Source organism: Vulpes vulpes, chromosome 16, assembly GCF_048418805.1.
Source record: "Vulpes vulpes isolate BD-2025 chromosome 16, VulVul3, whole genome shotgun sequence".
Classification (NCBI taxonomy): Eukaryota; Metazoa; Chordata; class Mammalia; order Carnivora; family Canidae; genus Vulpes; species Vulpes vulpes.
This window is the reverse complement of record NC_132795.1, coordinates 50,963,242-50,976,190: the sequence shown is the minus strand read 5'-3', so window position 1 is coordinate 50,976,190 and position 12,949 is coordinate 50,963,242. Positions and strand designations below refer to the sequence as shown.

General features: G+C 40.6%; 1 protein-coding gene across 2 annotated transcripts in view; it reads right to left on the bottom strand.

The window, feature by feature from the left end:
• SMC1B (structural maintenance of chromosomes 1B) overlaps window positions 1-12,949 on the bottom strand; it is a 71,829-nt gene that overhangs the window by 5,306 nt on the left and 53,574 nt on the right. For both annotated transcript variants that reach the window (XM_026017397.2, XM_072742998.1), the window contains 7 exons: window positions 9,794-9,935; window positions 8,821-8,966; window positions 7,127-7,280; window positions 4,841-4,939; window positions 2,928-3,084; window positions 2,109-2,263; window positions 951-1,102 (listed from right to left, as the gene is read on the bottom strand). In XM_026017397.2, coding sequence (XP_025873182.2) covers window positions 951-1,102; window positions 2,109-2,263; window positions 2,928-3,084; window positions 4,841-4,939; window positions 7,127-7,280; window positions 8,821-8,966; window positions 9,794-9,935 — 1,005 coding nt within the window. The remainder of the gene's footprint in view (window positions 1-950; window positions 1,103-2,108; window positions 2,264-2,927; window positions 3,085-4,840; window positions 4,940-7,126; window positions 7,281-8,820; window positions 8,967-9,793; window positions 9,936-12,949) is intronic.

The following is a 12,949-nucleotide window of genomic DNA, read 5'->3' as shown; positions in this document are numbered from 1 at the left end:
CTCCATTCCCTATTTTGTTCTCTGTAGTTATGTCATTTCCTCCTGATAGTCTCTATGTTACAGAATGAGTTTACTAATATACCTTCTCATCTGTCTTCCCCAACAGAAATAAAGTCTCTTTGAGGCAGGTATTTTGTTTTGTTCGCTGCTGTCTCTCCAAAGCTACACCACCACTTCCACACAGTAGATATTTAGAGCTGTTGAATAAATGGATGGCAGTGACACCTGATACTAGTCCTGTCCTGCTAGGACTTGCTCACACAGGCTCATGGTTTGATTCCCAGAGTCCACAGACAGAGGAACTGTCTGTTCCTCTCCTGTAATGGCTTCCTTTTTTACCCCTGGGAACAGTTAAAAGTAGTTGGAGAACTCAAGATAATCCTCCTGGTCATGAAAGCAGAGAGGCAGCATCATGTGCACCTACATCTTCATCTCAGGATTTGCATGTTGAAAATCAGTTGCCCTAATTTTAGCTAACAATTTTACTGACTGACTTCACAAACCACCACCACCACTAGTGGAAAGGAGGTTAAACATTTTTTCAGAAGAAATGCTTCATTTAACATGCTTTCCATAAACAGCTCTCTGAATAGGCACTAGGAAAATAATATACAGGTCGGGAGTTTTTGTTCTGTTTGGGTTTGTTGTTGACTGTTTATTGGCAATCCTGATGTCACATCTGGCTATTCCAGAATTTCTTTTTCTTCTGTAAAGCTGGAATATTAGTAGCTGGTAATTACAGAAATTAAATGAAAATCTGCCAAAGACTGAGTTGTGTGTTTTGTGTGTTAGATTTGAAGTCTAAATTATTATAGGCCTAAAACAGAACCTGAATATTGTCTGGCTGAAGAAAAGAGTCTTGTTTCACATATGCGGAAACAGATCTTCTGTGGGGAGGTCTGTTTGGTTTCTGCCCTGATGCAAAATCAGATAGCTCACTGTGACCTTACCTGTGCACAGCAAACAGGAGGGCTAATGCTGCCACACACTTTTCTCCCCCTGACAGATTGTCCATTGGCATGAACCTTTTGCCTGGAGCCACACAGTTATAGCTAATTCCCTCTAGGTAAGGCTCTTCTGGGTTCTCTGGGCTAAGAAATGCCTGAAACACAGGTTATTTATTTACAAAATCAGAAAAGGAGTAAATTTCAACTTTGGAAATTGCAACCGAGTTTAAATGCCAAATATTCTATTGGTTAGGTTTCCCTCCATTGTGATGGCAAAATACCAATGCCTGCAAATATGTAGCTCTACAGGTAGTCACAGGAAACAGGGCTGTCTGGGTGTGTAATAGAGGGGGAACATGGTAACACACACAAAAGATTAGGCCTCTCCAGAGGCCTGCCACACCTTGGCAGCACATGCCACAGTCTGACAAAACAGCCTTTATTCAGCACACTCAGCCCATTCACTGGCCACTTCCTGAATACCCACTGTGGGCCAGGTACTGTGGCAACAGATGAATCCTGCTTCAAGGAGTTTGTGGGTTTATTTTAGTTTTACTTTGCTGAAAATAAGTAAATTATTTTTGGCTAAAATTCTAAATATCTGATCCAGGATCAACTTTCAGCCATAAAAGAACACCACAAGAAAGGTAAGAGCAGATGAAGACCTGGTCTACATCTTGACTTCACATCCAGTGCAACAGGATCTGCTATGGGTATTGGCTCCGGAATGGGCAAGGGTGATAGCAAAGAGACTGTTGACACACAGTCCTGCTTTGGTTCTTTCCCCCTCCTGACCCCAGATCAGCCATTCCCCAAGACCCCCTACATTACATGCACCTTCACTACAGAAACCACTGACTGTTCCATAAAATCAAATTAGCACTAGAGAGCAGAACTCCAAAACTGAAGAGAACCTGGAAACTAAATGACCTAACCCCCTCATTTTTCAGATGAAGAGATGGGACCAGAGTCTCTGCCTTGTCCAGGCCGGCCAGTGGGAGTGAGTGGGAACACAGTTACCACGGTAACCAATCTTCTGGAATGCATTTTGCTCCGGAAGTGGGTCATTCAGATAATGTGATGGACATTTATTTCCCACCAGAAAAAAACTACCACCAAAACCAAGTTCTCAGTTACCTTTTGGGGGTGAAAAATATGTACCTGGGCACTGACGTTTCTGCAGAGCTTCTTGTAGATTTCATCAATAGAGATTGAAACGTGCTCAAAACACTGGCTGAAAAGGTCATATCTCCTTTTTTTCACCTGTTCAAACTCTTGCCTACACATTCTGGCTTCCTTTTTGCTGGCCTCAAAAGCTAAAAGAGAATCATTGTTCTTTATTTTGCAGAACACTGAGGGGCTGGCTCCTCTTATTTCAACTTTAAAGCATAGAATATTTTAAAAACTGGATTTTGAGTTTGATTGTCTTGAGTAAAATCTATCTTTAAAATACTTCAATTATTATTGATTTCAAGAACATGGCTCTTAAAATTGATGAGCCCTTTTTCCAGTAGAGCTAATTTTAACATAATAATGAAAAATTCTGAAAGTACCTAATAATGACCATTATGTTGATATAAAAAAACATCTGTTCTAAAATAACCAGTACACCTGGGGCGCCTGGGTGGCTCAGTCAGTTGAGCATCCGACTCTTAGATGCTCCTCTTCTACTTAGATTGTGATCTCAGGGTCATGAGATTGAGCCCTGTGTGAGGGGGTGCATGTTCTCTCTTTCTCAAATCTTTTAAAAAAATAAACCAGCACACCTGTTCTTAAGTTAAAGCAGAACACTTTCAAAAAGGAAGCAATTAATAACTCAGTATTGAAAATGCACATTAATATAAGACAACAGAGGAAAATATATGATACAGATAAATAAAGCTATAATGGGGGGGGGGAGGATTGCTGATAATTGTTACAGAAATCAAAACCCGTTGCACTCAAGAATACGGCCTCCTGGCAGCTACAGCTCAGGCTCACCATCTGTGGACTCCTGAAACTTGTCTCTGATGGTTTTTAGGTTTTCCAGGGCTCTCAGGTTGGGGGCTGCCGTCTTCAACAGGACATCTTCCTGGGATGCTACTTGTTGCAGTAGGAGTTTAAGGTGGGCCTCTATTTCTTTATCAGACTCTAGAGCCTATTATTGGGCAGAGAATTGCAATGATTACCCTGTCTTTCCAAACTGCTGAGTAATCAGGAACAGGGCCCTTCAGGATTGGGCTCCTACCTTCCTTCCTCCACACCTACTCCTTCCCTCCCACGAAGCCCTGAGTCTGAAATACGGTCAGGCTGCCCTATCCCAGCTTCCTGAGCCACCTGGGCTCTTCCATGGCTCTAGTGTTACGGATACTGCTCTCAGAACATACTTCCCTTCCATATTTCCTAGTCTGGCAAAAAGCAACAATTCATATACCATCTTCATTTACTCAGTCATGAAAAAACAGTAATTGTTTACTATGTATTAGACACAGAGGATTCAGTGATGAAAACTGTTTTGGCCTGACCTTAGCTCACAGGGAAGTCAGACATATATGCTGGCATTTACAACAGCGTGAAAACCCTCACAAGCATAGGTGCTGTGAGGTACGGAGAAGGGATCCAACCCATCTGGAGGGGGGAACACTTAAGCTGAAACCAGAACAATGAATAGAGTTTGAGTGAGGAGGGAAGGGAAAAAGAGGTATAGGCATGCGTGACCTTCTTGGGAAGCCTTCTTGCCTCCCAGGATCTTTAATTTATACATGATAAAGGTGACATTTTAAGTCATTGAGAATTATTTGAAGAATGTTGGGTAAACTGGCTAACTTAGGTAATTTTTAAAAAACAGATTCTTATACCATATGCCAAAATAAATTTCAGATGAATCAAATAGGTACTAAAAGCAAAGCCATGGACAGAAGAATATTTATAAATATTTACTCGGTAATAAGGTGGGAAGGATTTTCTAAGACAAAAGCACTAAACAGACTACAGAAAAGACAAAAGACAAAAGCTTTTCTTTGCGTAAAAGCAGCACAAATACAATCTAAGAGTCCAACAAATCTCACAACATATATGAAGAACATGCAAAATTAAAATACGTGGATATCGCTATTTGGCCCCCACTCTCCACTCCCTCCTTTCTTAGGGAGCCCGTGTTTAATCATTTCTCCCTCCTGTGTCCCCTGTAGCTGGGGGCTAGTCCACCCCCCCCCCCCAACAGCGATTGGTCAGGAAGGAACACATGGCCTAATTCAGGCCACTGTGATGTGGGCCCAATTCCTAGAGTTCCACACCACGACAAAAGGCAGCCTGTCTCTTCTCTGAAGGTTGTGGTTGTGTGGCTGGAAAGCCAAGAATGGCTAGTCATTTGGCCTCAATGAGAGAGGCAGCGTCAGGATGGAGTCAAAACACAAAGAAACGTAGCATAATGGTATGGCTTACAGGGATGCCTGTGCAACAGAGCCGGAGCTGCTCAGTTAAAGCGCCCTTGAAAGTGGATCCCAGATGTGCCCCCACAACTTTGAAGCCTGTGTCTTCTACTGCAGGGGCCACACTGGGATGCTGTTGGGCCACAGCCAGGATGCTGGAGTATGGTGGCTCCTTCTGTGTCTTGCAGGACTTCGCAGAGACTAATAATCATTGTGAATCTCCAAGGAGGCAGCCCTTCAAAAAACTGGCTGACCACAGCTCTTCTTCTTTGGAGAGAAATTTCATGATACTAATATTCTGCTGAATACACAGTAAGAAATGCCGATCTAAACATTTTTAAAAAGCTACCTACTTACACTATTTCTTCAAAAACCATCAGGAAATCTACTTTCCCCCCTAATCTTATGCTCAATGTCCTAAAAACTATTCCATAGTATATTTAAATAACAGTAAGTTAGGGCTAACACCAATCTTTCATTTACCTTCAAATCATCTCTTAGAGAGCTGTAGTCTATCTCAATGGCTTCTTCTTTCTCATAGATGTCAACTGTCGCCTGGGTACTTTCTGCTTCAGTTCCCAACTGAAACACAGACAAAGCCCTTTCTTTGTAATATGAAATGTGATCTCTCCTCATCCATCTGCCAAGGCCTCCAGTGGATTCTCACCTCACTCCTTACTGGGGCCTACCAGGCCATGATGCTCTGACAAGATCCCTAGGTACTTCCATGTGTACAGTATGAATTAAGAGCTAGTGGTCTAGTATAGTCTCTCCCACAACAGAAGAATCTTCTATAAGAACCCTGGCAGGTCTAGGTAACGTACCCTCTGTCTGAACACCTCATCCTAGGTTCCACTTACCAATTGTGGTAAGACAATTACTCTTGTAACGACTATTATAATTATTTCTACCCAGTGAGCCTTGTTTAGCCCTTTGGAGAGAAAGAATTTAGACCTCACGCCTTTTCTATTTGAGGCTTTATAGAGAACACCTTGCACAGAATTCCTGTTACATAGCTTCTATTGGATGTGCTTACAGAATTCCAGTCAGGGGACTCACCACTAAAGGCTCTCCATCTTCCTAGACCAAAGTTCCCTAGGAGAAGAAATCTGTCTCTGTGGCCTCTACTTCCCAACCCTGTATCCCCCTTGGGACCAGAAAGAACAAACAGTAATCCCTCTGTGATAGATTGTCTTCTAATGGAGGAGAATGACTGTATTCCCCGATGGGCCTTCTCCTCCCAGCACATGACTTCTGGGTCTCTTCATTATCCTGAACACTTTACTCTTAAGAAACATTATGCTTTAAAAAGTAAAGGCAATATTCCAGTCTAGCCTGACCACCACAAAGTAGAGCAGAACTATCACTTTTTCTCCTTAGATGATGATTCAGTATTAGTCCAGCTTAAGGTCTTTCATACCTGCCCTGAAGTAGCCCACCATGAGTATGACATTCTTTCAACAATCAAGAAGTCATTTCAAATTCACAGGGGCATGCTGGAGAACAATTCTGAAGGTTCGCTAATGGAAAGCCATAGGAGCAAAGCGGCAGCGCGAATACTTGACCAGTAACATTCACTTCGAGGTCAGTGATTAAAATTGCTTCCTCCTCTCCTCTGTAACCTCTTCTAAGATTACATTGCCTTTTAAACAGATATTCTATTTCCTTCTATAGTATAACTATTGTTTTCCTGCTCCCATCCATTTCTGCTATTAATAGACCCCTCCCTTCTCTGCACTTACAAAAGTGGACCCACAACCCAAAATGAGCCAGAATTTTTCCCCAGGATTTTCCTAAGAGAGAGCAGGGGAGAGTTCTCTTTTCCCCTCTGGTCAGAGCTAGTGATTATAACTGCAGCCTTGTGGGGACAGCCGATTTGGGAGAATAAAGCAAATATATTCTGAGCCAGAAAGAGTTCTTGACAGTGTTCAAATTCCTGGACTGAGTCAGGCATGAGACCACCCCATCACTATCCTGCCTCCCTACCCAGCCGTATCCCTTTACCCCCTTTAAAGCCATCTGAGTTGGGTTTATGTCACTTGTGGGCAAGAAAGGGTTTTCTCCTATCCTTACCTCCTGTCTGGAATGGGCTCTCTGCTACAATTGAGAAAAAAGACAAAGACTTTTTGAGTATAAGGTTATGAGAACCGGTCAATGTTAGCAAGAGAAGAAGTGTTTTTTATAGATGCTTCATTCTGAAGACTCCAAAGGACTCAGGGCACTTCTGGAGTGGAGGAGGGATGGAACAGAGACTGCTGGGGCAGAACAGAGAGGGGAAGAGGATGTGGAAGGGAGACCCCAGGGAAGAGGCTCACTAACAAGCTCAGGAAAGAGCCAGAGATGACCCAAGAGGCAGGGTAAACAATTACTGTCACCAGCTTGTGGATGAGCTAAGGGGAAGATGCTCTTTACAAAGCACACAGCAGCAGCTTCCCTAACATCACCCCTAAAGGTCACTGACACCAACAGCTTGAGTTCTCTGACTCCTCTCGGGTATCTAATGTGTAGGAAACAAACTCCAGCCCATCTTGTGGAGCTAAAAGAATGTGGATTAAAAACACACATGAGACAACTGCACAAAATGCCCAGCCCTCTGCAACGATGATCATGCTGCCCTTTTTCCCTGAGAAGGAGATGCCTTCTCCACTGTTGATGGGGCTTTAGGACCAGAGGAAGTGTCCACAGAGCTGGGGCTTCACCAAGCAGCCAAAGGGCATCACATGAAGTTCCACACAACTGCACTTAGTCTGAAATCCTGTGGCCAAATACCTCGACTTCAATGATGTCATCCAGTGATCCCAACAAAAGGATTATTTCAATATCTTGAACTTTGCAATCAAGCAGTAGATTATGCTTCTCTAGCCGTTTCTGTTCCAAAGAAGTTTGAATGATTACAACTTCTTTTTGCCATTTTCCCACTTCCCTGTAAATACACGATATGAAAAGTGATATTTTACTCCTTATGTAAAGTTGCACCAAAGAAGAAAAATGAATGTGTTATAAATAAACTTACATGGAAAAAAGATTTTTTTCCTATGAGTGCTATAAGATCTGGAATTACCTCATTGATGTTTGTAATATAAACTTTAATACTCTTGAGAAAGGATGAATATAGTTAGTTAACCCAAGGGAGCATTTTAAAATAATAAACATAATTACTTTAATTAGGCTAGCTTTAGGAGTACCTGGGTGGCTCAGTGGTTGAGCGTCTGCTTTCAGCTCAGGTCGTGATCCTGGGGTCCTGGGATGGAGTCCCACATTGGGCTACCCGCAGGGAGCCTGCTTCTCCCTCTGTCTATGTCTCTGCCTCTCTCTGTGTCTCTCATGAATAAATAAAATCTTAAAAAAAATCATGCTAGCTTTGTTTCCTACTTTAAAATATGTATACGTATATTTTTTCAAGCTGCACTTCTCCCTCAATATAAGCTCTACACTTTAGAGCCTCAAAATGAAAGAAACAATCTTTTAATAAGAGAAATATTTTACCAATTAAGTCATTACATATCTAATGGTCTGAACTTTTTTTTTTTTTTTTAACTATAGCCACTATCAATGTAATGCCTTCTATCTTAAATGAGGGCTTGGGGGTTTTACCAGTTAAAACAATGTAGGATTTTAAAGACCTAGAAACAGGACTAAAAAAACAAATTAAGAATTATATGGTTTTCAAGAATACAATGATGAACAGAGATGGAGTTCTGTTTAAATACAGGAGTGAAAAAAACTCAAGAGTAAATTAACTTTAATTTCACTCAAAAATCTTAGACAAAGAACTTTCTGACTCTATCTTGAACTGTTGAAAGTCTTCTAACAGGAAAACCGTGAAATGCCAAGAGTCAACTAAATCAGAGCACATTTCATGTGATTGCATACAGTTGTGTCAATTATACAGGAAAGTAGAGGTCACTGTGGTACAACGGGCCAGGTGATTCCCAGGGTCACCATCCCCATCATGACAGACACACATGCTTATCACATGCTAGCTACTAAGTGTCATATGAACAGTGTCTCACTTAATCCTTACAACTCTCCTGGGAGGTAGGCACTATTAGTATCCCCATGTTACTATTTACTAGACGAGGAAATGAAGGCATGGTATGTAAGTAGCAAAGCTGGGGTACACAGTAATGCAGGCTGGCTCCAAATCCCACCCTTGCCCCGTCAGGCTTTGTCGCACAGTGGGCTAGAGAGGGGCCCTGTATGACAGTGTCAGAGGGGTTTAGGGTAAGGGGCTCTTCATACAGGTCCATGTTTTCATCTGCCAAAGAGAACTATTCATTCTAAAGAGCTAACCACCTCTTTGGTTTTCCCCCAAGGGAAAACACTTGAAAGGTGTGATGAGGGACCAAAAGCACCAAGGGTATATATTCAAATAATAAAACTTCCTACAATAAATTTCAAAATTGGTAGTAAACTTCTCTAAAACTCTGGTTATGGTCCTGGAAAGTAATAAGCTTAATTACTTGTCAATGGCCAAAAATTTCTTCCGTTTTTCTTCAATCTGAGCTTGAACCTTCTCAGCATTGGCATTCTGAGTGACAAATATGTCCTTAAGCTGCTGCCGCTTTGCCATGAGTTCATTCACAATTTGCAGACAGTCTTCTTCAACCTGAATGAAGATGATTTGCATTGTAGACTCACCATCTTTTACAATAATAAGGTCAACAGATCATCTTATTGTCAGGAAACTAGCACAGTGATTCTGGGATTAACCCTTAAAATCTGTGTTCTGCTTGAACCTCTATCTCAGAATGTGACCCACTCTTGTTCTACACTTTGGAAATTGGTAATGACTACCTGCTTTTGTCCTTCACTTGGATTAATTCCACAGCCTGCTGCCATGTGACTTCTGTTCCCATTGTCTCATGAAAATGTTCTTGCTACTATGACCTCTTAGTTGTCAATAACCATCCTCACTTCCTCCTTCCTGGAGTGGTGGGATTTCTGTGATGCCACCTCTTCTGGGTCTATCTTCATAACCTCTGTGACTACTCCTTCCAGAGTTCCACTCTTGCCTCACTGCTCTTCATTGTCCACTGCTCTGCCTGGGAGTCTCAACCACTCACATACAGTTTCAATTCACTCCCATAAACTAGTCTGGACTCCTCCAGCTATTGCGTGCTCTTCACCTGCCAGAGATCGCTGCCTAGGTGTCAACACAGGCAACTCAAGCTCCACAGGCCCAGAATGTTCTCCCTTTGACTTGCTTCTCTGTCCACCAATCACCCAAACTAGAACTCGAAGTCATCAGTGGCATCCCCGCTAGCCCTCCTCTCCCACTTCAACATCTAATAATTCATGAATTGCTGATTTGACTTCCAGTATTTCCCAAATCTGCCCACCACCCTTTCTGTCACCAGGAGTTCAACACACGTTTACTCAATGGAGGATGTCGTCATTTCAGTGATGTCACCTCAGCCCCCTGTTACAAGTTACCTGCTTTAGGTCCTCAATCTCCTCTCTGCCTTTCTGGATGGTTTCTTTTAATGTGTTGATCTTACTCAGTCTCTTCTTCAGCTGATTGCGACTATATTCAAGTTGAACATTAAGCCGAGTTTTTTGTTTCTCAAATTCTAACCTAGTATAATAGAGTCAAGTGTTACAAGTGGCAAAGAATCCTTTAATTCTTTACTTTTGTTATTATGGAAAATTTCAAGAAAATACAAAAGTAGACGGAATACTATAATGAATTCAGTTCACAGTCAATCCTGTTCCATCTATAGCTGTACTCATCACTCTGCTCCAGCACAGGTGTCTGAAGCACATTTCAGACATCATGTAACTTCATCCATTAATGTTTTAGTCTGTATCTCTGGATGTGAAGTGGCCATTAACACAAACCACAAACTACTATAGATACAAATGACGAAAATTCCTTAATATTAGATGGCTCTCATTGTCAGATTTCCTGAGTCTCATTAACACCAAAACAAAACAAAACAAAACAAAACAAAACAAAACAAAACAAAACTGGTTTGTTTGGATCACAATCCATACGTTGCATATAGATGTATGTTTCTTCCATCTTTTGTTATCTGTGGCTTCCCTCCCCTCCTCTTTAAGTTACAATTGATGTGCTCATTCTCGTTTAGTCAGTCTTTCCAAACAGCTCATTACCCACAAACTCTTAACCTGGGACCTGAAGAGCATGTTCCTACCTCAAGCGCCTTCCTACTTTGTAAGCTTCACAAACTCCTCATAAAGAACTCTAAGACCAATGGTAGCTCATCCTTTCCATCCTCTCTCCCTCACATACCCTGCTAACAGATTTTCAAGCACTAACTGTTATCAGAGACTGTGCTAGATACTGCTGATACAAAGACCACAATAAGAACAGTAATGATAAAAACAAAGAGTGATACTCGATGAGAGGCCACTGTGTATCAGACTGTCACACCTGCTTTTACATGAATTAAATCACTTCAGTTGCAGGACTCTCTGAGTGGGTAATACCACTATCCCTGTTTATAAGGAGGATGAACAGACAAGGCACTGAGTTAAGTTTCTTGCCCAAGGCTACCCCATGAGAAAGTGGTCAAGTGGGCGTGACACACACTGAACACAGTGCCTGCAGGCGGGGTTAAGAATAAGCCCGTAAAGGATTTATTCCTGCTGCAGGAGGCAGACATGCAGACTATGTATGAGGGAAACATTTCTTCAGTTGGCTCTGGAACACTCTACTATTCTAGCTTTCCTGTTTCCTCACTGGCCGCTCCTTTGATGGTTCCTGGTGATCTTACCTAGGCATACAAACAATCCCAGAACTTATACCTCCAGGCAGGACCTCTCCCACAAACTCCTAACTTATACATTCAACTGCCTACTCCACCTCTCCAATCAGATGTCAAACGCATCCCAGAATACATAATGGATAAATTACTGGAAGGAATAAGAGGTTTTATTTTTATTTTTATTTTTTTGGAATAAGAGGTTTTAGCAAACTCATAATATGTAAATCTAAAATTTGATAGCATTTTTCTACACTAGTAAAAGCCAATTAGAAAAATATTATAAAAATAAATACTACTCATAAGAGAAAAAAATCTTTAAAATATCTAGGAAGTAATTTAAGATCACACAAGTTCTCTATGAAAAAAAAACCTTTAAAATTTTAATAAAGGATATAGATGATTAGAATAAATGAAGAGACATATTATATTCTTAGGTGAGAGGACTTGATATTTTGAAGATGTTCTCCCCAAATCTATAAATCCGATGCAATATCAATCAGAATTCCAGTTGGATTTTTATGGGAAACTCAATAAACAGTAATAGGCATAATTCTTTACAAAGAAAATCTATCAAAGTTCAAGTAGACTTCAGAAAAAAGACCATGACAGGGATAGAGAGGGACATTGCACAGTGATAAAGGGATAATTCAGCAAAAAGACACTGATCCCAAATTACATATGGATTGTATCACAAGGCTATAAAATACATGAAGTACAAACTCACAAAACTGGAAGAAGAAACTGACAGGTCCAAAAAGTATTTGGAAAGCTCAATACTCCTCCCAGTATTTGCTGAACTAGGCAGAGAAGGACCACTAAGTACAGAGAGGACCTGAGTGACACCAACTGATTGGATTTAACTGACACTCAAAGAACACTCCAACCAACAGGAGGTATCTATTAAATAACACACTTCTAAATGCCCCATGGGTCATTGAAAGAAATCACAAGAGATATTAGAAAATATTTTGAATGGAATGAAAATGGAAATATGGCACACCAGAAGTAGTGGAATGTAATGTAAGCAGTACTTCCAAAGAAATATACAGTTTAAAATATATATACAGTTTAAAAGAATTAACCCAAAATAAATAGAAGAAAATAATAAAGGTAAGAACAGAAATCAACAACACAGAAACAGACAAACCACAGAGAAAACCAATGAAGCCAAGAGCTATTCTTAGAAAGGATCAATAATTAATAAAATTAATATACCTCTAGCTAGGCATCAAGAAAAGAAGACACTAGCTAGGCATCAAGAAGAAAATCAGAAACAAAAGAAAGGACACCAGTACAGATCCTATAGACATTAAAAAGGATAGAATGCAAATATTAATAACTTTATGTTAATAAATTTGACAACCTGGATGAAATACGTAATTCCTTGAAAGATACAAATTACCAAAACTCACTCAAGAAAAAAAGATATTGTTGAATAGCCTTATATCTATAAAGAGAACTCAATTTGTAACTAAAAACCTCCCCACAAAGGTGGGTGGCTCCAGTGGCTTCACTGGCAAATCTTACCATATATCTATGAGAGAAGTAACCTATTCCACAAAATCTCTTCCAGAAAACACAAGAAGAGACAACAGTTCTCGACTCATTTTGATTGTGGCATTACCCTAATACCCTAATACATGATAAAGATATTGCAAGAGAAGAAAACTATATATGAGTACAGTCATGAACATAGATGCAAATATCCTTAATGACATTTTAGCAAATCAAATCCAAAAATTTTTGAAAAGAATAGTGTAATATGACTGAGTGGAGTTTATCCTGGGTTATAAAGTTGGCTTAACATCAATCAATATAATTTACCATATTAATAAACATCAACAAAAACCCCAACCATGCG